Here is a 27,526-nt window from a genome sequence, read left to right on the forward strand (position 1 = left end):
TCGTCATCACACCTGGGAGCTGCCCAGGGGCTCCACCGACACGCCATACATCTTTAATGCCTTGCTCGTGGGCATTGCGGAGTAGGTTTCCCTGAAGCAGTCCAACTTCTGTGTGTGTGTGAGTGAGTGAGTGAGTGAGTGAGTGAGTGAGTGAGTGAGTGAGTGAGAGAGAGAGAGAGAGAGAGGCTTCAGAGTGAGCAGGACTTAAGTAAATTAAAAGTCTTAAACTTTAAAGTGGCCCTCCAGGAACGACTACACGTCCGGACTTACTGCACTAATGGCTGGAGAAATAAACAGCAGGAAGGTCCAGACCACAGCGTACACACACACACAGACACACACACACCACTATATAGTGTGTGTGTTAGTGTAAACGCCCAACACACCATCAGAAAGCAATGTACGCAAATCTGGCTGAATGAAACTGAGATTTTTTAGATTTGATTTACGCATTAAAAAGACACAAGTTTAAAAACACACTTGGAGCACATGAAGAGTATATAAGAAGGTGTGTTAAGTGTGTGTAGTAGCAACAACACAGAGAAACCTGTGAAGCTGGCCTCTCTCCATGGCTGAGCCCAGGTAACAGCTTCAGACGGTGAGTGTGTGTGAAGAGAGTGTGTGAGGGGGAGATTTAGGTGTTTGGCCTTCACCCGTCACCATCGCCAGCTTGTCTTCCCATTACAGATAGCAGGAGAAGAAAGAGGCGAAGATTCAAGTGAGGGCATAGAGGAGAGGAGGCAGAGAAGGAGGAGGAGGAACGGATGAGAGGGAAAGATACAGAGGAGAGGGAGAGAGGGGGAGAGTGATACACAGAGGGAGGGAGGGAAGGAGAGGAAGAAGACAAAAGCATGTAGAAAGAGGCGACTGACTGGTAAAGACATTAAGACTGGACCCAATAAATCTGCATAGAAACCAGCAGTTAAGTCTGTAATGACCAGCGATGGAGTGTGTGTGTATGTGTGTGTGTCTGCGTGAGAGAGAGAGAGAGGATCGGACTTGTGTGTGCATCTGATTGTCTCTCATTTTGTCTGCGATTCTGAGTCTGAGTGTGTCCATAATGCGTGTGCGTGTGTGTCTGTGTGTATGTGTGTGTGTGTGTGTGTGTAATGGTCGTTGAGGACCTCTGTATCGTATTTAGAGAGAAAACAATCATCCTTGGAACAGGAAGCAGAGCTGCCTAATGAAAGCCTAGAGAGACCCCAGACCACAATGCTGCACTAATGGATGGGCCTCAACCCCCCAAACCCTCTCTCTCTCTCTCTCTCTCTCCTTTGTCTTTGTCTCCTGTCTTACCATATCATTTGCACAAACACACCAACGCCACTTCTCTCTAATATCAACGATTTATTATTTCCGCAGGTTTGATTCTGGTGCGGTCCCTATAGGGGATGAGTTCATATGTAACCGACGGCTGCAGCCAGACTTTTATCACTACAACAATAACTCCAGACTCTTTATCACCAGGAATGCTCAAAACTGTCCCCTCTACACACACACACACACACACACACACACACACACACAGTACAGCAATAATTCCATGTTTTATCACCAGAGATGTTTAAGTTTCTCACACAGACACACACACACAGACATACAGACACACACACATAAACTGTACTATCTGCCGCAGTGTTTTGGTTCCAACCCCGCCCCTTCCTGTTTTTGTATCTCCTGTCAATCAAAATTCACCCAATCGGTGACCTTCAAATCATGAGACGCCCAGAAATCCACTCCCAAGAGGTGCAGAGGTACACATACACACACACACCCACCCACACACACGGGTATGGCTGCGGCGTGGGGCATCAGGGCGGCGAGCTGAAACAACAATGATTGCGTGCATTTTTAAGGCTGTGCTCTCCTGTGCACTGTAATGACTTCATTACAACTATGAGGAATCAAACTCATTATAATTATTGCTTCAATAATCATTAGCGTCTTAGTTCTTTTATTCTCTTAAATGTTTCTGTAATTGCCTGTCTAAAGCCTTTAATACTGTACATTACATTTGTACGCTCCCTGTCTGTGGATATTGTAATTATTATAATAAGTTTTGTTATTGGGGCATTTAAACCTTCTATTATACTATTACAACAAAGACATGTGAGCCGTGCAGCTGTGTGTTCCTCTCCGCTTCCATGTCTTGTAAAGTTGTAAATACCCAGATGGAGTTTTTCTCGGCGGTTTCCGCTGTTTGATTTGGCTCTCTGAGCGCGGCGGTGGCTCGCTCGCTGGGAGCCGTTTCTACGTGCAGATAGCGAGCAGATAATTCATGCTGGATCCATAACGGCGGCGATATAACGTCTGACTCAGCCAATAACACTTAATACGGCTTTTACGGCACCAAACGCACACATTTGGTGCGCTCGTACGGCCCGACATGGACACACACACTTACTCTCTCAAACGTTTGTCTTGGTCGCATTTCCACATCATGTGTGTGTGTATGTGTGTGTAGACTACCATGCCAGTTCTCTTCAGTGCTCATTAGAGACGTCATTGAGCCATAAAGGTTATTATTATGACCATGGCTCAGAAAACACTGCTTTTGGTCAAACCTCACTATTGGAATCAGAGTTGCTTTTGTAGTTCAGCTGAGGTTAAACACACACACACACACACACACAAACACGAGAGAGAATGACGCCTCCTTAAAAAACGGGTGGATTGATACGACGCTGAGGATGTGTTTATACCATCTCATGTTGTTATTATTGTAAAATTATATTTGAACAGGAAAGCTAAATGTGTGTGTGTGTGTGTGTGTGTGTGTGTGTGTGTGTGTGTGTGTGAGAGGCTTTTGTAAGTGACTAGCCCAGGATTGAGAACCGCTGAGCTCAGCATTTCAGCGTAGGATTTCACCACCAGCGCCTGAGTTTTACTGCTGAGCCTCGGCGACGTTTCCATAAACCCGGAGACAAACGTGCGAACATCAGAGCGTGTGCTGCTAAAAGCTTTCAGGTGCCGAGACGTCTCACACACATACACACGCACTCTCACACACACATTCTGTCAGGTTCCCGTGTATTTACGTTAATGTATATGTGGGATTTGTGTACGTGTGTGTGTGTGTGTGTGTGTGTGTGTGTGTGTGTGTGTTTTACATGCTGTTCTAGTGAGAGAGCCTACACGGCTTTAGGGAGTGCCAGGCTTGTAAAACATGCACACACTCAAAACACACACTCGCCACAAGACAGAGAAGAGAGGCTGGCACAGCGGAACACAGTGATCTGGAGGGAGAGAGTCTGTGTGTAAGTGTGTGTGTGTGTTAATAGGGTCAACCGGGGTGATTGTGACACATGAAGGAAAATGAGAAAAGTAGGTTTGAATGAGTGGAAATTTGTGTGTGTGTGAGAGGAGAGAGAGAGAGAGAGAGAGAGAGAGAGAGAGAGAGAGAGAGAGAGAGAGAGAGAGAGAGAGAGAGAGAGAGAGAGAGAGAGAGAGAGAGAGAGAGAGACGGAAACCCCTAAGTACGTAAAAGAATACTAAAAAGTCATCATATTTGGAGCAAATGAGGGATTGAGGAGGATGAACAGGGAGAAAAGAAAGAGATGAGAGAAATGGGGGAGAATGGAAAAGAAGAAGAAGAGGGGTCCTGTGACGCTCATGACTATATTCTGGGAAAAATGCTCAGTGCCTTTAAATGTCCTGAGTTCTTGTCCTTAGTGTGAATCATGAGGTGTTGTGTTTACATGCCTGATTGAACGGATAAAGGAAGCAGTAAGGTGAGCACATGACAATGCATTGCCTTAATTGCAGTATGATCAACGTTTTAGAGTGTGTGTAAACGACTGACTGTTGTTGTTGAGTGAACTAAAGGTGAGGGCGAGACACACAGGTCCATATCTGCAGCCGGCGTGCCAAACACAGACATTTCCCAGCATAAAGACATACAATAGGGCTTTCATGCTGTACCACTGTAGGAGACTGGTCCTGCTGTACCTAACCACACACTCTGTCACATAGCTCTGTGCCTGCGTGCGTGCGTGTGTGAGTGTGTGTGCACATGGCTAGAGTTACCGTTTCACAATGTATACCACATGTAGCGAGCATGTATCGCCTGATATGTTTTCAATATGGGGGGAGAGAGTGGAGAGAGAGGGAGAGAGAGCGAGTGCGAGAGAGAGGGAGGGGGGGAGAGAGAGAGAGAGAGAGAGAGAGAGAGAGAGAGAGAGAGAGAGAGAGAGAGACACGGAGAGAGAGAGGGAGCGAGAGAAGAGAGGCGACAGAGTGGGTGAGGGAAGGCGCAGACAGCCGAGTGTGCTGAGATTTTTTAAATTTAATAATATACTGTTTATAGTTAATATCTGAAAACAGAGCTGACTACCATGACAACCGGGGCTAAATCAAAGCCTGGAGTGGAGGTGAGGAGTGGAATCCTGGAGCCTCCTCTTTTCTCTCTCCTCTTGCTCTCCTCCCTCTCTCTCTCTCTCTCAGATGACAACTGTCTGGATGGTAAAAAAAATACACTCCTCTCTCCTGTGCCGCGCTCCACATATGAACCAAGCGCCCCCCTGCCCCTCCTGAGCTGCCAAACGGCTTGAAGCTCTGTTTACTCCGCGTAAAATGAAACGTATGAAACGCCATTTGTTCTGTGGCCAGGCGCTCGTCGTCGGGTGAGCGGCTGGAGTAAATCTTTTCAATGATGTCAAAAGGCTCTGCCAAAAACCTGCCAGTGTGCTGCCCTGTGCCTACACACACACATACACACATGAAGACACAGCGCGGTCACGACTACACACACACAATCACCAACAACAATCACACAGACTCACATACAAATCATCACAAAGGCCCGAGCACATGCACTTTCAATATTCTGCCTTAGACTAATGCATGGACATGTACACACACACACACACACACACACACACACACACACATTCAGTGGCTACATTTAGAACTTTATAAATGAAGAGTGACTGAATGTTATTACTATTTTCCACATTTCTCAAAAATAAGTCACACACACACACTCACCTGTTCCTGCGTCATGCTGTGCAGCTGCGTTTCCCAGGAGGCGGAGTCAGTGCGGTGATAGGCCGGGGGCGGGGCAAAGTCCTGCAGGATGACTGGGTCGCGCTCCTGGCACAGCGAGGTCAGGTGACTGATGTACAGCTTCAGCTTACTGCGGTTCTGATTAAGATCCAGGAGAGGGAGAATCTGGGGGAGGAGAGGATGAAAGGTGAAACGAGAGAAAGGAGAGCAGCTACGACTCAGAGGCCACTGTGGCGCCACCATCAGGTCGACTGATGCATCACATTTGGTTCATTTGTCACTTTCTATACGTTACATTGCAACAACTAAACCAAAACTGGGAGGGAAGTGGGAAAACAGTTTGGGTGAAATTCTAAATGACTTACTGAGCCAAAAGTCAGAATGTTAGAGGTGTTAAACGTCAATGTGCTTAACTACAGCGCCCCCATCAGGCTGAACACACACACAACCTATCCAAAATTACAACTGTACAGGTTATGGATGTAACAGACAGACGGTGAAAGTGATCATAATGTGAGAAAAGAGAGTGAGCGATGGAAGAGGACAAACAGAGGATAGAGGGATGACAAAGGCTGGAATGATGCAAGAAAAGACAATCAGCAATCGGATCGCCAATCAGGTGAAGAAGGCAGGAAGTGAACAAAAGTCGCCTACATGCGATGAGCACGCCACATTTACATGCAAGGTAGTCACAGGGAGGGAGGGAGGGAGGGAGGGGGGGGGGGAGAGAGAGAGAGAGAGAGAGAGAGAGAGAGAGAGAGAGAGAGAGAGAGAGAGAGAGAGAGAGAGAGAGAGAGAGAGAGAGAGAGAGAGAGATGCCCGTTTCATTTGTTTCATGATGACCCAGAGTAGTGAGGGTGCAGCACTGAGTGTATGTGTGAATTCGAGTGAGATGAACAAAACAGACACACACACTCACATTTTAGCAGAACAAGACAGGACCCCCCCCGAGAGACTCGCACACACACACACACACAGATAAAACACGTTGACGTGCTGACACACACACACACACACACACTTCTCAGGGAATAGCAGGATTTAAGTGCAGAGGAAGCATGTTAAGAGGCTGTTTGTGAGTGTGCGTAAAGTATATTTAATCCCAGCGGCGTCTGTCCACACCCCGCGCTTCATGCTCATCGTCATTCACCACGCACACACACACACACGCGCACATAAACACACAGAGAAGTGGTCTGATAGCAGGCTCATTTCACTCAGCGCAGTTAGATTATTCTCTCGCTCTTTCTCTCTCCCCTTAAAGACGCAGGAGCTAAAAACATCCCAATCTCCCCTCATTGTGCACAGCGGTGCTGCAGCCAGACAGAATAGAGGTGGATCAATGTGTTTAGTTGCACAATTAAACTGAAAATACTAATACCAATGAATTAACAATCACAGTCCATGTTATATTCTTTGCTAAATGTTTATAGATTAGTCTTTTCTTGTAAATTTACGTATGACAAAATGAAGGAGCATGAAATGTGTGAGTGTGTGTGTGTGGTTGTTGTGGGTTACAGTGGCTCTATTTTATTTCACATCATTCTTGAACAGCACTGCTGCAGCAATGGAAGCTGACAGCAAATCAAAGCCGCTGTCACTTCTGATTGTTATTTACCACACCGCAACACACACACACACACGGCCACAACAACACTGACTGTTAGTGTTTTTCCCTAAATCCATTGGTGTTAGTGCTCCGTTCAAACACACACACGGTTGTACATACAGTACATGTGTAGAGGACTGACACAGTACAGTGTAGGCAGAGACAAACCTTACAATACAGCAAAAACAAGAAATGTACGGACACGGACACACACACACACGCACACGCACGCATGCACACGCACACACACACAGGGTGGTTATCATACTTTTACAGTATTTCCCAGTAAGGACCTGCCAGTGTGTTACAGTCCATTACGGAACACATTCCCCTATGGAGGAGCGAGGGAGGGAGGGAGGGAGGAAGACAGAGAAGTAAGGAGAGAATGATGGAGTGAAGCTTCCTGCACGGATCCTCCCGACTCTTCCGTGTTTTCAGAAAGCGCTCTGTTCTCTATTTGGCGTGATGCGGGCTGACAGCGGCAGGGCGACGCCGCTCTGGATCCAGGACATTTTTGTCTCAGAGAATGATTTTGTGATAAGACAACGAGAGCGATATCTCAATATTTGGCTCTGCGGCTGTGACAAATACACACTCCACATTTGTGCGACAGCTGTGTTCTCACACTCACACTTTCTAAATTGAGAAATGTGAAAAATATAAAGATGAACCAAAGTGACCTTAAATATAACCTTTGCAGGGCTTAAACATAGCATGCTGTGCATACTGTGCTGCACTGTACTGGGCTGATTATACTACCAGGTTGGGAGTAGAGAACATATTCTACGTGTGTGTTTAATGAGTCCACAGTGCCTACCAGTGTCCTGCTGTACAGTGAAACAATCCCAGAGGGGAAATCAATTTATACAGCACTGCGTCTGTGTGTGTGTGTGTGTGTGTCTCGCCTACCAGACCCTTACTGTACTGTGAAACGGCTCCAAATAGAGGAATTCAAGCAGTCCCACTGACTGGCTGCTTTTTCAAGGAATCTTTAATTGCACATTACACACACTCACACACCCAATATTAAACACAAAAATACAGAATATTAAGGATAAAAACTATATATTCTCTTTCAGCGGTTATGCTTTCTTTTAAGCTGCTTTAAATTGTAACCACAAAGAAAACATTTCTCACTTAACTATGTCGAATAAGATTTAAAATGAATAGACGCATAACATCAACGTATATGTCACTTGTAAATTAAAATCCGTTCCGTTCTGTACTCAGCTTTGATATGAGCGGTTACAGGTTAGCGTGTTATATTGTACATGTACACGCTCTGGAATAAAGAAACATCTGCAGCAGTGAATCCCCTCATAGGTCTTAACAACATTTATACTGTCTCTGTATTTCTCCACTCATGCATCTAATACAGCAGCAGACTATTAAAAATGCAAAATACTATAAAAACATCTTTAACAATGGAGTGTGTGTGTGTGTGTGTAGAACTCTCTCCTGTGCTTTTCTGCTCCAGTTGTCTCTGAAACATTTCAGTCACTGGGTGCAGTAAAGAATCACACTGTGGACCAAACACAATCGCTCACTGTTCCTGCGTAATGTGCTATGGCAAATTACCCACCTTACACACACCTATGGAGACAGTTTGTGTGTGTGTGTGTGTGTGTGTGTGTGTGTGCAACTGCTCATGAAGATAGAAAGGAAAAGAAATAAAGTGTCAGCCACTCGTATGTGTGTGTGTGTGTGTGTGTGTGTGTGTGTGTGTGTGTTTGTGTGTGGGTGTGTGGCTGGCCCGTCTCCCTCAGCAGGGAGGTGCTACTGCTAATTATTAACCAGAGTCAAACTTAGATCTGTTAGCGTACCTTTGTGCCTTTAGCATCCCAACGGGAAATCCCATTGGAGGAACTGAGCGGCACTAAAAGCAGCATGTGCGGCTCATATGTGCTGCTGCCTTCACTGACCTGTCAGCAAATCAGACCAATACACTCTAACCGCAGAAGATATTCATCAGCGCCACTGGTGAAGTCGGAAAAACCTGTTTTCCTTGCAAAAGCAAACAGGTTTTCTATTGGATTTCAATGGAGCCCACTTGATCAGAAATTTTTATGCGATGCAGTGACATAATCATGAAACAAAACAGATCAATCCACAAGTCTACACATACTGAAGGCGTCAAGACGAGAGCTGAGGCATTTGAACTGGGAGCACAGGAGCTTCAATGTCATGTCAGCTTTTTCTCGCCTTAAAAATGTTCTTTTCTGAAATAAGTTGCACACAAAAACACGAATGCGAATTTTCGGAAAGAGTTGCCAGTGTGTCCATTAACAGACGTTACACTGTTTCCACACTGCACACTGCTGTATAGTTTTGGTCTCGTTCCACTTCAAGCTGGTCACACAGGTAAGTTTCATGAGCTATGGGCCTCTGAAATCTGCTGGAAGCCTCTTATTGTAGAATGCGAAATGAAATGTAACACTGAGCGGTCAAAGAGGACAGAAACGCTCTTCTTCAGTCCTGAACAACACTTTGAACAGAAACACACTCTTCTTTTGTTTCTTTAACCTCACTGCGTCACACACACAGAGCACGTTCACTGTGAAATGATGGCGTCATGCAGTGATATGATGATGGAGAGAAAGCACGGAGGCGGGCGAAGAGAGTAAGAGAGGTCACAAAAGGGATGAAGATTGGAATAAGGAGAGAAAAATAGTAAATATACGCAGGAAGAGGAAAAGGAAAAGGATCATGGAACTGGACGGAAGAAATGAAGATCTGAAACAGGTGAACAGACAGAAACACCAGAGGAGATGAACAAGCACGGCGCTCACCCGTTTGTACAAAGTGGCGGACGAGGGCAGAGAGAGAAGGCATCTGATTGGCTAGGCCCAAATGCCCTCCTCGTCATCCTTATTGGTTAGTTCAGATCAGGCCCAGACGCAGCGTGAGTTCGGAGAAAGCAGGGAGTTAATATAGCAAAAAAACAGAAACTCCAAGACAAACTTTAGTAAAGAATGAGCCAACTTTGTTGGAAAAGAAGGGAAATGTAAGATTTGGAATGTAGGAAGATACAAGTTGTTAAAACATGTTGTAAAAGAGAAGGAAAAAGAGAGATAAGTTCCGTTAAGGCTGAGGCCTGGGGCTGGATTTAAGAGTTGCCCCAGAGGAAGGTCTCTCTGTGGCGGGCAAAAGGCTCACCTGATCCGGGGAGGGCTTGTGGTTGTTGGGCAGCTCAGAGTTTGGTGTCGCCACCTTCAGGTGCTCGTCCTCGTAGTTGTCAGCCATCAGCTTCATCCTGTTCTGAGTCTGTGGCATGGGGGAGAGAGGGAGAGAAAAAACATGGAAGCGTTACCATTCTGTCCTCACTCGCTCTCTAAACTCCTCTGTCCCTGTGCGGTCTCAAATCTTTACTTGATTAAGGCTCAAATTGGATTTATACTTTATACTTTCCTAGTAGTTTAGTCTTTAACTCATTTCCATGAAAATGACTTAGCATGTGTGTGTGAGAAAGAGCGTTAAAGAGGAAAACCCTCATGCTGAATTCCTTCAGGACTTAATTTGCAGAGAGGAAGAAGAGAGAAGAGGTCTGGAGGTCTGCCACGAGTTTGCCTTCACTTAACACACCTTGGGTGCGTGTGTGAGTGTGTGCATGTGTGAGAGAGATAGAGGAGAGAAAGAGAAAGAGAGCGAGAGAGGGAAATGGACAGCAAAACGGACAGCGAAGAGAAAATAAAACTACGAAACTGTCCACATGTGTTTGCAGTTTACACACACACACACACATACACACACACACTCAGAGACACTTGACATGCCACCTGTTGTGTAGCTTGTTAACTGGTGCAGAAAAATAACAGGCTTGTTAACTTGACACTGAGGAAGAGATCCTTAAAGACCGAAGACAAATATGAGACACACACACACACACACACACGCACACACAACTAGACTTCTAAATCCCTACACTTATGTGCCTACATTATACACACACACACACACACAAATGGCCTCTCTTTTCCTTCCCTCCATCACTCTCAACTCTTCAGTGCTCTGCCATCATCCCTCCAATTCTCTCCTCTCTCCTCTGCTCGTCTCTTGTTACTCCATCTATTTCACATGCTGCAGTCATGCTTCAGCCTTTACAGTAGGCCGAGAGAGAGAGAGAGAGAGAGAGAGAGAGAGAGAGAGAGAGAGAGAGAGAGAGAGAGAGTCTAAATCTGTCATTCTTGTACAATCTAAATCCCCTTAGCTTCTTGCTGAGCCCTGCAAGCAGCTCGGGCTTAGGCAGGCCAGACTGACTGTGTGTGTGTGTGTGTGTGTGTGTGTGTGTGTGTGTGTGTGTGTGTGTGTGTGTGTGTGTGTGTGTGTGTGTGTGTGTGTGTGTGTGTGTGCGCGTGCGTGTGCGTGGATGTTTGACAGAAGCAGGAGGACGTATGCGAATGCCAAATTTTATGTGCGCATTTGTTTGAAAGCTCTGGAAAGATAAATGTAGCTCTGAGAGTGTGAACGGGGGATGAGCTCAAGTATGTGTGAGCCGTGTGCAAGAAGTGTGCGGGTCAGAAACCGCGCGTGTTTATGAGTGTGTGAGTGAGTGAGTGTGTGTGTGCAAGTGTGTGCATAAGTCATGCTGAAGAGAGCCTCCCCTGGTGTGCGCACACACTGAATTCATTTCCTCCCTTTCTAAAGACAGCCTCAAAATAAACCAGCGTGTAAATTTAACACAAACACGGAAAGTAAATAGTTTGTCTTCAAACTGGGCAAGTACAGAACACACTGCACCTGTACACACACACACACACACACACACAGCTGTTTATTTGTCTCCCTGTTACTCTCTTCCTCGCCTACTTTCACAGCAGAGCAGTCGTTGTTCACCACGCTGTCCTCTCCGTCACTTTTTCTTCTACTTCTTCTCTTCTCTCATATCCGTTTTCAACGTGATCCCTCATCATCATCAAATTCTTTCCATGCTTTCCAGAGAGTGCGCAACATCTTCGTCTCCCTCTCGCTCCCCTCTTGACTTAACAAGCTCTTGTATCTGTGACTAATTCTCTCTCTCTCTCTTTCCAGCATGTCCTCATTTCCATATCTGACCCTGGCCCGTCTCCTCTTCTTCTTCATCACGTCTCCTCTGTCTTGTGCAACCTCTGCTTTTGTTTAATGACTGCAGAAGTCTTTTTTTCTCTCTTTCACCCCACATTTATCTCCTTCTCTGCACCCTGAATATTGTTCTGGAAACAAATGGGGTAGATTGTGTGGGAAAAAAGAAGGAGGGAAGGAGAACAAAGAATATGGAAGTAAAGGAGCAAATTAACACCTTGTATGTGTCCCTCCCATCCTCCTCCTCTCTCTCTCTGCCCTATCCTCATTCACTCTCTTTTGTCTTCCTCTCCCTCGTCTCTAATTGCCAGGAATGCTGACCTCAGCTCACTTGCTTCAGTGCCAGCTCTCCCGCTCTCTCACTTAATCTAATCATCACGCTATTATTTCTCTCCTCCTCCCTCCTCGTTCCATTCTTCCTCTCCCCTCCAACCCTGGCTCCCACCCGCTCCCCACCATCCATCCTTTCTGTGGCGCCGCTGCAGCCCGTTGACAACGGACAGAATGAGAAACAAATGAACACAGAGGAGTGAAGTGAAGCGAGGGGGTGGGGGGGATTTCTGCTGAGTCATGGTTGGAGGTAAATGATTTCATGGTGATAAGGCTCTGGGGAATAATAGATAAGATTAGTGTGTCCTCTTTCCCTGCAGCGCCGCGAGTGGAGCCTTGTTGATGTCTGTACAATTATCAATAATGAAAAGTCGCTGAGTCATGGTTGTAGCTTTCCCATCCTGATAGAGAAATTAGATTAGTTATTCCCCCTTTCTATGTCAAAGGAAAGAAAGCTGTCGATAAGCGAAAAATTTCACACGGCGACAGAGAGTGTCTCAGTTGCGTATGGAGGGGAGTGATTCTGTCGTGATGCGTCCCTGCGGAGCCTTCATGAGATTAGGCTCACGTTTCCACACTTTTGTTAGTAACATGAGCAAACGGGGATGAACCAAAGTCAACCAAAGCAAACCGCCGCCATTAAACTCCAACTCTAAGTCGGATCTGTGGCCTGAAAACCTGAAGTATTTCCTTCTTTCTTCTTCTACGAGGCTTTTCATATTAAGTTATAAGTCAGCGGAGTTAAGGTTCCTGCTTTGAGGACATAAGGTCTCTACCTAAATGCTTTACTGCAGCCATTACACCATAAACCTCAATGTTTGTTTTATTCCTGCTTCGGTTTGTGTTTCCTTTATTTTTCCATTTTAAATAGTAAAAAAAAGAAAACAAAACTTGAACTTGAGCCTCTTGAATTTGGAAAATGCCAAGACAGTCTAACAGAACTTTCCCTAGCTAGTGATATGGAAAAGTCAAGACAAATGCCCTTATTGCAGCCAAGCTTTCACTACACAGGTGTGGAACAATGGCCACACACACACACACACACACACACACACACACACACACACACACACACACACACACACACACACACACACACACACACACACACACACACACACACACACACACACACACACACACACACACACACACACACAGACACACAGCACCTGTAAATGTTAACCACATGTGAGTCTCTGGAGGGGGGAGGGGGGTGTGGTGGCATATCTCTCACCTCGCTCTTGTTCCATTTCATAAATCTCACAATCACTCCTTCTCTTTGCTTTCACAAACACACACACACCCTTCCCCGCCGCTTGTCTCTCCATCATACACACACGCTGATGTTTAGCTGAGGAAAATAAAAATGAAAATAAAAGTCAGGGAGGGAGGGAGGGGAGGGAGAATAGATGGAGAGCAGAGAATGAAGAGGAGATGAGGTCACTTTGATCTACAGTCTCCTGCCAGGACCACAGTTGGGGGTCAAAGGGCAAAACACAGGAAATGCTTTGATGGATGAACACACATACACACACGCACACATTCTGTAACATGCTCCCCGGTGTGTTTGTGTGTGTACTGTATGTGTCCAGGCTTCTTGGTAGGATTCTAACTTCTAATATAGCTGCTTAACTCGAACACAAGGTGACGGCCCAACATGGGGCTCCAACACGCCACTCAGAGATTAAGAGTCTCATGCTTTACCGACTGACTACCCTCCATGAACCCCTAAGCTTCATCGCCACCTCTCTTTCCATCCTCACACACCTGGTTACATCTCTCTGATCCATGCTCACCTCCGTGTCATTCTGCGCCTCTCTCTATCTGTCAACTTGGCCATTGGCAGTGGAGTGTGTGTGAGTGTGTTTGAGAGAGCGAGCTAAAAATACAATGCCAGCCTCAGCCAACTGGATGGCCACACAGCCACACACACACACACACACACACACACACACACACACCACACATGGGAATATTAAGGAAGTCTCCGCTCTGATCCATCTGGGACTTATGACACCACAGAGAGAGAGGGGGGGATTGCGTGAACACACACATGCACGCACGCACGCACGCACGCACGCACGCACGCACACACACTTACATACATTCAACAGACAGTCAAGTCTCTGTTGTCAGAAACCACCTTACCACCCCCGAGACCCTGAGGTGTCATAAAATACTTCAAATAGGGCAGTGAGAGAGTGAGAGAGATGGAGGGATGAAGGGAGAAAAGAGAGAGGAAGAATGATGCATGTCGTGATGATGTCATCTGGTAAAGTCACTCTTCACACACACACAGCGTTTCTCTACATGCGTTTATGAAATGTGTAGCCACTGTGTTCGGCTGAAGCGAGCGAACTCGTCGAAGGTTGCCATGGCAACAGCATGTTAAATACCTGTGATGTAAATTAGCAGGTGTGTTTGCGTGGAATGTATGCGCAAGGTCTCTCTCTGTCTCTCTCTGTCTCTCTCTCTCTCTTTCCCTCCCTCCCCCTCCCTCCCTCTCTCAGATCTCAGATTGTGGCCTTCGACTACAATCACCACCTGGGCAGCCAAAGTGAACAGTGAGTTAGATTAGAATGGAACACGGTGGAGACAGAGAGAGAGAGTGAGAGAGAGAGAGAGAGAGAGAGAGAGAGAGAGAGAGAGAGAGAGAGAGAGAGAGAGAGAGAGAGAGGACATGGCTCTGACTACACAAGAGCCTCGTCCACTCGGCAGTTGGTTAGAGCCATGAGAAGGTTTGAAGGTTTACTGCGTGTGTGTGTGTGTGAGTGGGGATGTGCATAGGCGTGTGAATAGGCCTCTGTGTGGAACCGCAGTGGCATTTGGTCATGTTTACATCCTTGTATTTGGCATGGGTGAGTGTGTACATACAGTATATGTAGATGTGTGTGTGTGCACGCGTGTGTGTATCCAAACAAGCGTGGGTGACGTGAGAGGTTGTGTGTGTGTTTGTAGCCAAAAAATGTTCATAAATACAAATTTATATGAGAATGTCACCAGAGATTTAACATTTTAACTGTGTGTGTGTGTGTGTGTGTGTGTGTGTGTGTGTGTGTGTGGTGAGTGCAGGAGTGGTCTGTACATCCCAAATTTACCCTTGGTGGTCGGAGGACTGTGGTCACATCTGGACTCAGTTTCCCTCTGTCCTCGCCTCTCTTGTTTTCTTTTCTTCCTCTGCTCCCCTCCTCCATGACGCCTCACCTGCTCTCTCTCTCTCCTTCTTTATACCCTCTGCTCTCTTTCCTCTCTCCCTTATTGTGTGCTTGTACGTGGCTTTACCTCCTCCACCTCATCTCCACCTTCTTTTCTGTTGTTCACTTGCACGTCAAGGTGTGTGTGTGTGTGTGAGTGCTCTTACCTGCTGTTTAAGCTGGTGCACCAGGCTGTCCTTCTCCCTCTTCAGGGCGGAAACCTCATCCTGGGTCTTCTTCTTCTTGGATGAGGAGAGCTCCAGCAGGGCGATATTTGCATCTTTCTCGCTGATGGCAGCAAGCAGCGCCTCTTGCCTGCGTGTCAACAATCGCACAAAGAAGCACTTGGTGACTTTGTATGTCAACAGCAGCAAGTTCTCCAGTAAAATGTGGCGGCTTTAAAAAAGGAGAAATGTGCGGCATGAAACAAACATGCTGTGAGTGAAACTGACAACTGAAACCTGGAAAAGAAATGCAGCGTCAGCACTCATCCGCTGCAAGGAAGAAGGTTCAGTATCAGTTCAATTTCCGCCTCACGCCACAAACGGAACGCTGCAGAATTTGTTTGGGACTGGACTGAGATCACTCCCTCAAACTGATTTTGACGCAGAACCACGCCAAGGAGAAAGACGAGGCCTTAATCCGACTGTAAGCGGACTAAACCATGTCAGGAAGCGGCAGTGGTGCAGCCGGTTTAGCAGATAATCACACACAGACAGAGACTCTCTTACAGAACTGCGCCCTAAAGTAGGGAATTTTCGTAGTTTTCCAGAATGGATTTGAAGTTGTGGCTCTTTTAACATGCAGAAGCTCAGTGATGACTTTAAATCATCACACATACTTAACATGAGGCTGAGGAGTTCCCATGATTTGAAAATGTCCTCAATCTTAACCCCCCTCGTCCTTCTTCACCTTTACTTACAGCACACATCCCTCTCTCCAGCCCTCCTGCCCCTCTCAGCCTCTTTCCGCTGCCTGGATCGTCTTGTTGACAGATAGATCACATTCCATTTGGTCGGGAAGCAAGAAGCCGCATCCCATCCATCCCGTCTACTCCAGACACCGGATAAGCCACCTCCTGTGACACCCAAAACACGGAATCCACAAGAGCCCTGTCCTGGTTTCTCCACAATCCCACAAGGCTCAAAAACTGGCCACACACACACACACACACACACACACACACCTGACACACACATTCACTCTCTTGTTCTCTAAGTTATGGTTTTGTAGCATGGAATGCAGGGATGAGTGTCTAAATGGAGACAGATTTGATGTTTGGACTGTGCGAAGACCCAGAGATTCCTCGGTCAACCCCGGCAACCGCAAAGTCGTTGTATAAGCGTCCCATCATGCATCTGTGCTGCAGCTGTCCCGTCTTAGTGGGAGCTGACACTGGTAATGCCTCCTTGTTAGACAGATCAGTGGTGTTTTGGGGGAAACATCGCGGTCGCACTGAGCAGCTCTGGATGCAACAGTGTAAGAGTTTGCAAAATGAGAATTCTCACTTGCACATCTCAACTGTGTTTATTGGAAGACATGACCAGGGATCGAACACACACGTCTCCTCGCTATTGACCCAGATTTGCCATCCGCACATGCATTAATATGTTTTACTTTAAAAACCACGCAGGCACCGTTGGATGATCTGATCCCAGAACGAGAACATTTGTGATTGCAGCGTAGCATGCTTTTGGTCTCGGTTATGAGACACTGGAAAATTGTCACACTCGTTCTTCTTTACACAAAACACTTGGGCAAACACAGAGAGAGAGAGAGAGAGAGAGAGAGAGAGACAGAGAGAGAGAGAGAGAGAGAGAGAGAGAGAGAGAGAGCGAGAGCAAGAGAGAGAGAGAGGCTAATGGAACATTAGTCTCGTTAAAGCTAACATAGCGTCTACTTTTATATCATATCTGAGAGTTACCTGCCAGCACACGTTGCTTATAAACCCTGGTGATAAAATGATATTTATTCCAGATGCACACTCCTCTTTCTGTGCCTCTCTATGGCTCGCCCTTCATCTGAGTCTGACACACACACACACACGAGAGCTAAACCCACGCTTATGACAAGTGCTGGTACCCCCGCTGCTCTGTGATCATTAAAAACTTTTTCAAGTGCAGAACTGTTTTTCTAAATCTTTAGATTATTCTAATTCTCAAAGGGCCCCTGAAGGCAGCAGCAGCAGCGAGCAGCGAGCTCACAGCACTGCTGGCAGCGTGTCCTCCACATTGAAAATAGCCACGAGAAAGAAGCCGGCACTCTGAGGAGACCATCCCAGAGGACGAGCAGCTTTAAAACTTTCCCTTCAAGCTTTCCCCCTCTGCAGCAACAAGGTTAATATGACAAATGTAGGGCTGTTACAGCTGCATATAGCTCTTATTCTAGTGCCATCTTTGTTCCTTAAATGCTTAAATGCTCTTCAACCTGCAGATCCCGGAGGTTCCACGTCAAACTGTGTTTCCCAGTGACATGTAGAGTTTGTGTTTCTCTTCAGCGGCTGTGGTTCTTCCCTTCTACCTGCCAGGTCGCCTGATGTTTACCCCAAACAAACCTCAGTCACCACCGCTGAAAATAGGACGCATCCCTTTCCGTCCATCGCGGGATCGCCACTCCATGATTCCTCTCCTGAATGCTTAGAACAGCTAAAGTAACATCTTATGAATTCACACGATAGATTACTTTTAAATTAATTTAGAATTACAAGCACAGTGGTCATCATCAGTGAAGAAGTTTCAATTTAGGTTCATGTTCTTGTTACATTATCTCTCTCTGCCCTCCCTCCCACCCAGCGTCTCTCATCTCACTCTCCAGCTTCCGTCCTCTCCTTCATCTCTCTATCTTTCCACCCCTCTTCTCTTCTCTCCCTTTCTTTCTCTCACCAAAGAAGTCGGGGAGAATTCTTTCCATCCTTTGGCGGTCGTGTGCCATGATGTCATCGCTGTGGCGACAAGGCAGACGCTAAGCAGACACACACATAGACACACCAGGCACCTGACCCCTACCCCAACACACACACACACACATACACACACACGCACACACAGGGGGCCCTATCTTTTCTAAAACCACTTAAAGCCCCTCGCTTTATCAGAAACACTAATGCCTAGTCTTAGATCACTCACAAATTCCTACACACACACACACACATATATTTGAGTGTGTGCTGCATTATCTCTTCTATGCTGTCACCCTGTCCTGAAATCTGTTGTGTGTGTGTGTGCGCATATGTGTGTAAGCGGCACATTCTGTTGCCATGTGTGTGTGTGTGTGTATGTAAGGATGTACTCATGTGATTAGATATGTGTGTTACAGTGAAGATTTACTGAGTGTACAGAGGTCGCCAGTGTGTTCACGTGTGTCTGTGTGTGTAGCCAAGTGTGTGAGTGTGTGTGTGTGTGTGTGTGTAGGTTCAGTCCTGTGTGACATTGCCCAGCCTCTGTCTAAGACAAACACGGGGCCTATTTTAGAATAATCCCCTCTCTCTGCTCTGTGTTTCCGCCTGAACAAAGCGGCGCTCCATTGTCTTCTGTGACACTGTCTGCTCTGGTTACCGAGCAGGGCGGCTGCAGGAGGCCAGACTTTACTCTTTAACCCCCGCAGGATGTGATGCGTGTCACACCATGCCTCGTTTCTGTGAAGGGAGGCGCCCTCTGGTTTCCCGCTACAACGATGGGCCATCTTGGCGAGACTTGAACCAAAGCCAGCTCAGAAGAAGAAGAAGCACTCCCAGCTCATGTAAACACTCTGAACACGGATGTGTGGAAGCATAAATCGCTCATTACTCCCAATCTTAATTTCAGCGACGATTTCAAACTTCCACACTTTTGCTCACACACACAACGCAGCTCATATGTCTTACACAGGAGCTGACTCAGGAGGAAACCAGAACCTGCTTTATTTTTAGCGACGAGCTGAAAGAAGGAAAGAAAAGCTGCTGGTTAATTGCTCTTCATGCTGCAGCCAGTGTTGCTGTTCTCCTCTCTCTCTCTCTCTCTCTCTGTGTGTGTGAGTGTGTGTGTGTTGGGTATGTTCAGGTCGGATCCACTCTAATAACCTTCGGGTTTAGTTTGGATCGGGTTGGACTGGCATTGTCTTCTCTCCTTTTTTAGATCTGCTCCAAACTTTTCTTCCCCTGCAAACTGTGACTGGATGGAGAGAAGGACTGAGGAGGATCAAAATGTTTCGTTTATGTTATCATAATTATTACAATAATGAGCGTGTCATTGACTTAGAGCGATTTCAATTTCAAAACTTAAATATACAAAGAAAAGCCCGCCAAGAGAGTTTCTATAATTGTGCAGAGTCACTTCTGATTTTCTCTGATTTCAGGTATGAATGTGTGTGATGTGTGTGACTGAGGGAGGAGAGCAAGGCACAGTGGAGCAGTTGGTATAAACAGAAATGGATTAAGAGGGGGAAGAGAGGAGAGGAGAGAAGAATGGGATGCAGGAGGCCACAGCTGGCTTTTAGTGGTAGCTGGTGCTGCCTCACAGCAACACCACACACACACACACTCACACACACACACACGGAAGAGAGATGAATGGAGGAAAAGTTGTAATAGAGACGAAGAACTGATGCTGATCCCTCCTCTTCCGCTCTTTCTATTTTATCCTCATTTTCGTTTCGTCTCCGTGACCCCAATCCTTCTTACTGTCCGTCACCACACACACATGCACGTACACACACACCTCTACTGTATATGAGTGGTTATGTTCGGTGCGCATATTCTACCTGTCCACATGTATGTAAAATTAAATGTTATCTCTCTTTCTATGTCAGTCAGTCAGTCAGTCAGTCAGTCAGTCAGTCAGACACACACACACACACACACACACACACACACACACACACACACACACACACACACACACACACACACACACACACACACACACACACACACACACACACACACACACACACACACACACACACACACACACACACACACACACACACACACACACACACACACACACACACACACACACACGCCTAGTAGTGTGTGGATCTCCAGAGAGGGGCCCTGCAGAGTTGTATTTCTCTCACAGCTGACAGCTTCTGTCCTGGGGCAGACAACCAGTGAGCATTAAGTCTCCTATTCTCATCAGCTCAGAGCTCACCCCCCCCACCCCCCTTTTCTGTCTGACTCTCTCTCGCCCTCTTTATCTGTCTCACACACATACACACACACATTCCAGGTGTGAAGTGCTGCACTTCACAGCTCAAAATACAGAGAAGAGGGAAAGTAAAGGAGTAAAGAACAGGAGAGGAGAAAGATGCTTGGGGCCTCTTGTTGAAGCTTCACACACTTTTTAACTACAGGCACACACACGCACACAAGTACAGACACACGCGCACAGGCACAATTTAGATCTGTAGATATTTTATCGATTTTAACTTCAAAGCCGCCTTATGCCTTCCGTTTACTGTTGTTTGTCTCACACACACTCACACACACACACACAACGGCACGCACGCACACTCGCACGCACTTAGATTTATAGAGACAAAAGCGAGAACATAGAGCACTGAACACCCTCACGGTCGAGTCGGTTTTGTTAGTGCTGGACTGCCATGTGTGCAGCATCAAAGTAAGAGAGCTAATAAAGCTTTGGTTTATAGAGAAGCCGCGGCTGCAAAAGTGCATCCATAAAGTTTTACTTCAGTATATTAAGTGGACGTTATTAGAGAAAATGACTGATGGCTCCCACAGTTGTTATCTGTTTTCCTTTGAAATTGTTGTCGAGGCCCAAAACATCTAGGGATAGGCAGCTTAAACAAACTATAATGATAAAATGATGGAGTCCAGATGATTCTTTGCATGTTTAAGGTTTTAAGAGTTAAAGCACGGAAAGTTTTACTGCTGATCCAAAGTCTAAAACAAGAACCTATAGATTCAACAAAGCATCTGGGTTTATGAGAGATTTTAACACCCAAAGCCTTATAACCACCAAAAAAAGCTCCTTTAATGGTTAGCATGGGAGCGTTTTGGCTTTTAAAAATGAATGAAGGTATAAATAATGAATTGCTCTAAATAATACCATAATGAAACTAAACGTTTGTAAATGGAGGGTAGGAGCTAATGTTTGTCGCTACAGTAGCACCTACTACTGGTCTGTCAGGGTGCCTGCACCACCTGCGCCCCACCCAGCTCCCACAGGGGAACAAGGCAAGTGCTGATGTCAGGGGTCACAGAAGAAGAAACGTAGCTGTGCTGACTCTCCTCCACCCATACCAAGGAGCACAGCACTGCCTTGTCACATTAACGTACGCTAACTGACCGAGAACAGCAGGACGGTCGCACAGATCAGCGTGAGTGGAAACAAATCCTAAACTACAGTGGAAGTGGGTCAGAGAAACTGGACATAAATGATGCATGATACAGAGACAGAGAGGGGGAGGGGTGGAGAGACCATCAGGTTTAAATGGACAAGAAGGGTGTGAGAGAGAGAGAGAGAGAGAGATAGAGAGAGAGAGGGGGAGAGAGAGAGAGAGAGCAAGAACAAGGGAAACGGGTTAAAGTCGTGTGTCCAGGATGAGTGTGTGTGTACACGAGTGTGTTTGAGAGCGAGAAAAGCTCCCCGCAAGGAGCTGTTGTACATCAGAGAGGCTTAAAGGAAGACAGCGGGAAGAAACAAGAGCATGCGCACACACACAGAAAGGAACGGCACTGACAGGGAAGGGAATAAAATAACAGGAGGATTTGGAGACAAAGCAAATCAAAGAGACGTTGGGTGAGAGAGAGACAGAGAGAGAGAGAGCGCGAGCGAGGGAGAGAGACTGAAGGAGGAGGACAGGTGGGACTACCACATGACAGAATGAGGATTTGTTCTTGACACATTTTCCCTTTCTCACACCGTTTTTTCTCCCTCTCAGAAACACTTTCTTTTCTCACTCCTTCACCTCTCAGGCGCACGCACACACACACTAATAGGAAAGGTGTTAAAATGTATTATCCATGGTCGGCAGGAGTTTGTTCTTTCCATTGGACCACACACACGCGTGCACACACACACAGAAGCGTGACTGAAGATGCTGCTTTGTCTTCACTGTGGTTCTTTATAGTAAATCCATTTCTACGCTTTGCTGCAGAGGCCCAAACATCTGCTCGCAATCTTTCCGCTCAAGCCGACTACTGTAACACAACTCAGTCACGGCGACAGAAACACCAAACTCTGCCACGTTTGAGCGATTGCGACAAATCCCAATTAATAATACGGTCAGTGAACGCAACATCAGGGCCACCCATTAAAACATTACAAAGAGAGAGAGAGAGAGAGAGAGAGAGAGAGAGAGAGCGCACATTATAATCAGCATATACAGTAGGCTCTCTCTCTCTCTCTTCCTCTCTCTCTCTCTCTCTGCGGTGTGTGTTTAACAATGGTCACAACTCCAGCCAATCAGAATCCAGCTGTCTGTCTGCTGTAGATTTATTGTTTCCAGAATAAAAATGTAATCGTCTGGCTCACACAACGTGCAATTAAAGACTTTGAAAGGAGATCAAGAAGCAAAAAATGCATGTTTTGTTTTCTACTTGTTGATACGTTTGCCCTCTTTTCTCTTTAATCGCTGTTTAATGATCTGTTTAATGGCCTGGCAAACACAACCTGTAATCTACTCAGGAAAATGGGCAGATTTAGGTTCTGCCGCATCCTTCTTTTTTCCCTTTATCTGCTCTTTTCTCTCCACTTGTTTCTTTTAGGCGTTTGGTTCGCCTCCATCTTTCTGAACTCTACAGAATACATACAGTGCAGTCGACTGTTCCACTATGAAATGGAGGGGAGGAGGAAGAAGGACAAGATGAGAAACTGAGAAGAAAAGGAGAGGAGAGAATGACTGTGAAGAGGGATTAAAGAGTGGGTGAAGAGAGAAGAGAGAGCTGCCCTCATTGGGACTTGTAAGGCTAAATGTCACTGCCATGTGCCCTCTTTTGTGTCATACTAAGCTCTCAACATGTCACACACACACACAGACACACACAGACACACACACACACACACACTCCTTTTGCCATGCTGCGGATTAATGCCTTTTCTGTCTGTGGGGATCAAAGGCTCGTCTCAGACTTTGGTGTGTTTCCATGAGTGTACACGCATTTGTGTGGGAGGATGTATGTTTATGTACAGTATGAGTGTGTGTGCGTGTTTGTGTGTGTCAATGCATTCCTCTGGGAGCAGATGCTTCTGAGCAGTCATGCTATCTTGTCAGGTTTTGTAAATGACAACATACAATGTGTCTGTGCATGTGTGTGCGTGTGTTTTACATTTGCAGTGATATTGTTAGCGATGGGATTCCCGCTATGAAGCGCATAGCTGTTGTTCCATTGACAGAGCCATAAAGAACAGGATCGGTGACTACACACACCAGCAACACACACACACACCAGCAACACACACACACACCAGCAACACACACACACACACACACACACAAACACACACACCATCGATTAGTCTCGGCATGTAGTGACAACAGTAAAGGCAGGCAGATAGTAAGTAAAGCCAGAAATCAAGGGATAATGATGTTTCCAGAGAGATGTACGCTCAGAGCGGATGATTGTAAAGCGGCGTTGAGCGACTGAGAGGTGAAGAGAGGGGGAGCGGAGGATGCAAGGAGGGCAGCAACCAAGAGGGATGGAACGGCGGAAGGGACGGGGCAGGAACCAAGGGCAGAGATGGCGGAAGAGCTGCAGGGGAGAGGCTGAGGGATGGAGGGGGATAAAACGAAGAGCAGAGCAGCGGAGGAGAAATAAAGTGAATTTATGGCATTCACCTTGAGACATTAGCCAAGGCTCCTCACTGCAGGAGGCGGAGGGCAGCCCAGCAAATATGTGCGTATCTGCAGTTTCTTTAAAAGCGTAATGGTACACATCGTGCAGAAATGAGCTCCTCTCGTCTAATTATCCACATTCTACAGAGACCACAAGCTCTAAACAACAAACAGGCTCCCACGTTTATCATTTTCTGTTCAAGAGGGTCTGCAAATCGCTCAAAGTAACATATTCAGCTCCAATTTGGCACAAAACAGCTGAAACATCAAGCTGGGAGTTCTGCCTTCTTTATCCCGTAAATGTCATTAGCTGAGAAAACAACTTAAATATCTTGTTTTACTACCCGCTAAAGCAATCAAAAGGAACGTGACTGATTTTGTTGCGTGTTGCTGGAGACCACGGCCATTCTCGTTGCCAACAAAAATTGCCAGGAGTATCGGCGGCCTTATTTTTCTACAGCGGGGTCTTGTCCCGGCGACGCTGTGGTGTTTTGTTTTGTAACAAATGGTCTCTCTTTAAGCGTCGTTAGCATTGCGATCTCCAGGACGACGCTGCAAACAAACACAAATCAATGTCTAGCCAGGTTCCGTGTTCAAGATCATTTGCAGCAGCCCGAAATATATTGCTTTTTAACGATGGTAAAAAACGTCACGCAATTAAAATTCTTGTCTCGAAAAGAATAGAAACCAATGAATTAAGAGTGGAAGCTTGCGCACGGGTCGGGGGAGGACGAGGGAGGACGGGGGAGGACGAGGGAGGACGAGGGAGGACGACGTCGCGCTCGTGGGTTTACATTGAATGTACGCAGGGTTGTGAGAGATTGATGGGAAGAAGAGGAGGTTATGAGTCACATCATCTCTTAAGGATGTCATGCAGCTCTGTTGGCTGGACTAAGTTGTTGTTGGACAGCTGTCCCTCTCGTCGTCTCCTCTTTGCTTTCCCTCCTCTTGCCAAAAGACATTTCTGCTTCTTTTCTCTCATTTTATCATCCTCCTACTGTCCCCCCATACAAAGATTTAAGAGTCCCACCCTGACCCCCACGACTCTCCTTCCTTCTCCCCGTTTGTCCTCTCCCGTCTCCTGTGTACTCTCTGTTCTCTCCCCTCCTTTCTTCCCCTTTTGTCCTCTTTTTTTGTGTCTCTCCTCTCAGCCTTTACAAACGTAAGGATCAGCTGCTGCGTGCTTTAAAGCCACCACTCTGTATGTGACCAAGGCAACACAGTGTCTCCTCAAAGGCTGTCTGCTTGTCTGAGGTAAAATTAGCAAAATATCAACAAATGTACCAAAAAAGTCAGTAACTTAAGACTTCTCTGTGTTATTGAATATCATGTCTGGGATAGTTTAGGTTATTGTGGCAAAATTGGGACAAGATCATTGCTGTGAGTTGTCGGCATATTAGTCTCATTTCCAATTAAAACGCGGTTAAATTTGGCCCTCCTTCCCCTAAAACACAACGAATTGGGATTTCAGACTCCCTGCTGTTAGACACACACGGTCAGCACATTCCCCCTCCCACACACAAACACACTCGGGCACCTGCACACACACGATATGGTTGAAAAAGTCTCTCGCTATGTGTTTTACAAGCGCACATATACATGTGAAGGTCACCGCAAATGATTTATCAGTGAAGAAGGAGCGTGGAGGAGCCCGGCAGCATAGATGTGTGTAGCTCTCTGTGTGTTTTTCGGTGGATTTACACGTGTACAAGCGTGTGTATGAAATTTAATATCTGTGAATGTATTTGTATGGCTGCACATACTGATATACTGTATACTGATATTGATTCTTTCTCTCTAAGGTTTCCAATGATATATAATGCAGTATGTTTGTCTCACACGCACACACTGACACACACGCACACACACACACAGAGTATACATCAGGGACTGGAGGTTAGCATTGCGCCGGAGTAAAGAAGACATATACAACCAGCTGGTGAAAACCACAGCACAAAGATAGATCGATGCTTGTGTGTGTGTGTGTGTGTGTGTTTTACAAAAAAGGGAGGGAGAGATTGTCAGCATGTGCATTTTTCCAGCTGTATTTGGTGTATTACTGCATGGCCGTGTGTGTTAATATATCCTGTGCTTGTGCTGTGCCCATATATCATCTCTTACAGTAACATTAAACCGTACACTGATGTAAAACCAGGCAACAAATCAGACATCAAACCCCAAAGAGTTACAGCGAGCCTGTGTGTGCACGGACAGTTTCATGTGCATTACACAGAGATATATGGACGCAGGGGATGCAGCCGCCTTATACATCTCAGGCTCTATGTGTGGGAGAAAGTCAGAAACAAATGACGTATTTGCCCACCAAATCCTGGTGTCTCAGGGAAATATACGAGTCATGGCATCATGTTCATAACTCACCATAAAACAAACATCGGCTACCTGAAACATCTCAACTTTACGCCAGGGGAAGAATATATGAGCCGGGGATGTGGGAGGAATCTTTGTGTGACCTGAAATATGTTATGGATTAGTTAGCGGTGGATCATAAAGCCATTGTGGTTTTACAGTGAGCTGTCATAGAATCACACAAATCACAGGTAAATGCGTCGTTTGTCCCTCATGAGCTCCTGCAGGTGATTGGTGCCATATCAGAAAACAGCCAGCGCCGAGCAGGAAATACACAAAAACTTCAATGAGAAGCAAACAATAGCTTAATATATAAATCAACGCTGCGGAGGGGACAAAGGCGGGAAAGAGAGACATTTTTTCCGAGAGGATTTTCCTGGTGTATCACATGATGACAGGGATATGTGATGCGAGGGAAGCTGGAAAAAGCTGGAAAAATCGGAACTTGCAGTACAGAATATAAGGATTTCATCTCGTGCAACTTTGGAATGCTCACATTAGAATTGTTGCAGAACAGTGAGACTTAAAATGTGCTGGAATAAAATATATATGGTGTTTGATGCTGAGTGACAGAATGAGGTCAGTCTAACGAGATGTATGCAGATATATGCAGGCTGAGTCCAAGCACCTCTCAGACTTCAGACCTCTAAAGGTTAACTACAGCCAGGACAATATACCATACACTATCATGCTCACTATCAAATCATTTAGCCATATTTAAACAGAACATTATCAACGTAGGAAATCTGTATTTGGTTAAGTGTGATTAAGTGAAATAACAAATGGGAGGAGGAACACACATGACACAACCTATGAAGTACAACATGCAGTACAGACGGATGATCAGTGCAGAGTAAATATTTGGTCTCTGTATGTATGATCTGCGTATGGAAAGTTTCATACCAGAGTTCACACAGACACAAGCAGACAAACGCAAAGAACGCCAAAGCAACACGAAGATGATAGCACATATGAAACTGCACGCAAGAGACCATTAAATCTGACCGTGCATGTGTGTATGGTGGTCTTTGTGTGTGAGAACGTATAGTGAGGATGCTTGTGTCTTAGTGTGTGCGTGCGTGCGTGCGCGTGTCTGCATCATAAATATCCATGGCAGATCCAGGGATGTTGTGCACATGCACGAGCGGCCACGCACACGCCAGTTCATGTAAGAAAACAAGGC

At 46.1% G+C, this 27,526-nt stretch overlaps 1 protein-coding gene across 1 annotated transcript in view; it reads right to left on the reverse strand.

The window, feature by feature from the left end:
* The window catches only part of LOC143008347 (ELKS/Rab6-interacting/CAST family member 1-like), a 63,637-nt gene that overhangs the window by 6,152 nt on the left and 29,959 nt on the right, over positions 1-27,526 (reverse strand). The window contains exons 15-17 of the mRNA XM_076160073.1: positions 15,366-15,513; positions 9,770-9,877; positions 4,987-5,169 (exon numbers count right to left, since the gene is read on the reverse strand). Coding sequence (XP_076016188.1) covers positions 4,987-5,169; positions 9,770-9,877; positions 15,366-15,513 — 439 coding nt within the window. The remainder of the gene's footprint in view (positions 1-4,986; positions 5,170-9,769; positions 9,878-15,365; positions 15,514-27,526) is intronic.

Source organism: Genypterus blacodes, unplaced genomic scaffold (assembly GCF_046128005.1).
Source record: "Genypterus blacodes isolate CSIRO-AG114 ecotype Tasmania unplaced genomic scaffold, CSIRO-AGI_Gbla_v1 ptg000103l_1, whole genome shotgun sequence".
NCBI lineage: Eukaryota > Metazoa > Chordata > Actinopteri > Ophidiiformes > Ophidiidae > Genypterus > Genypterus blacodes.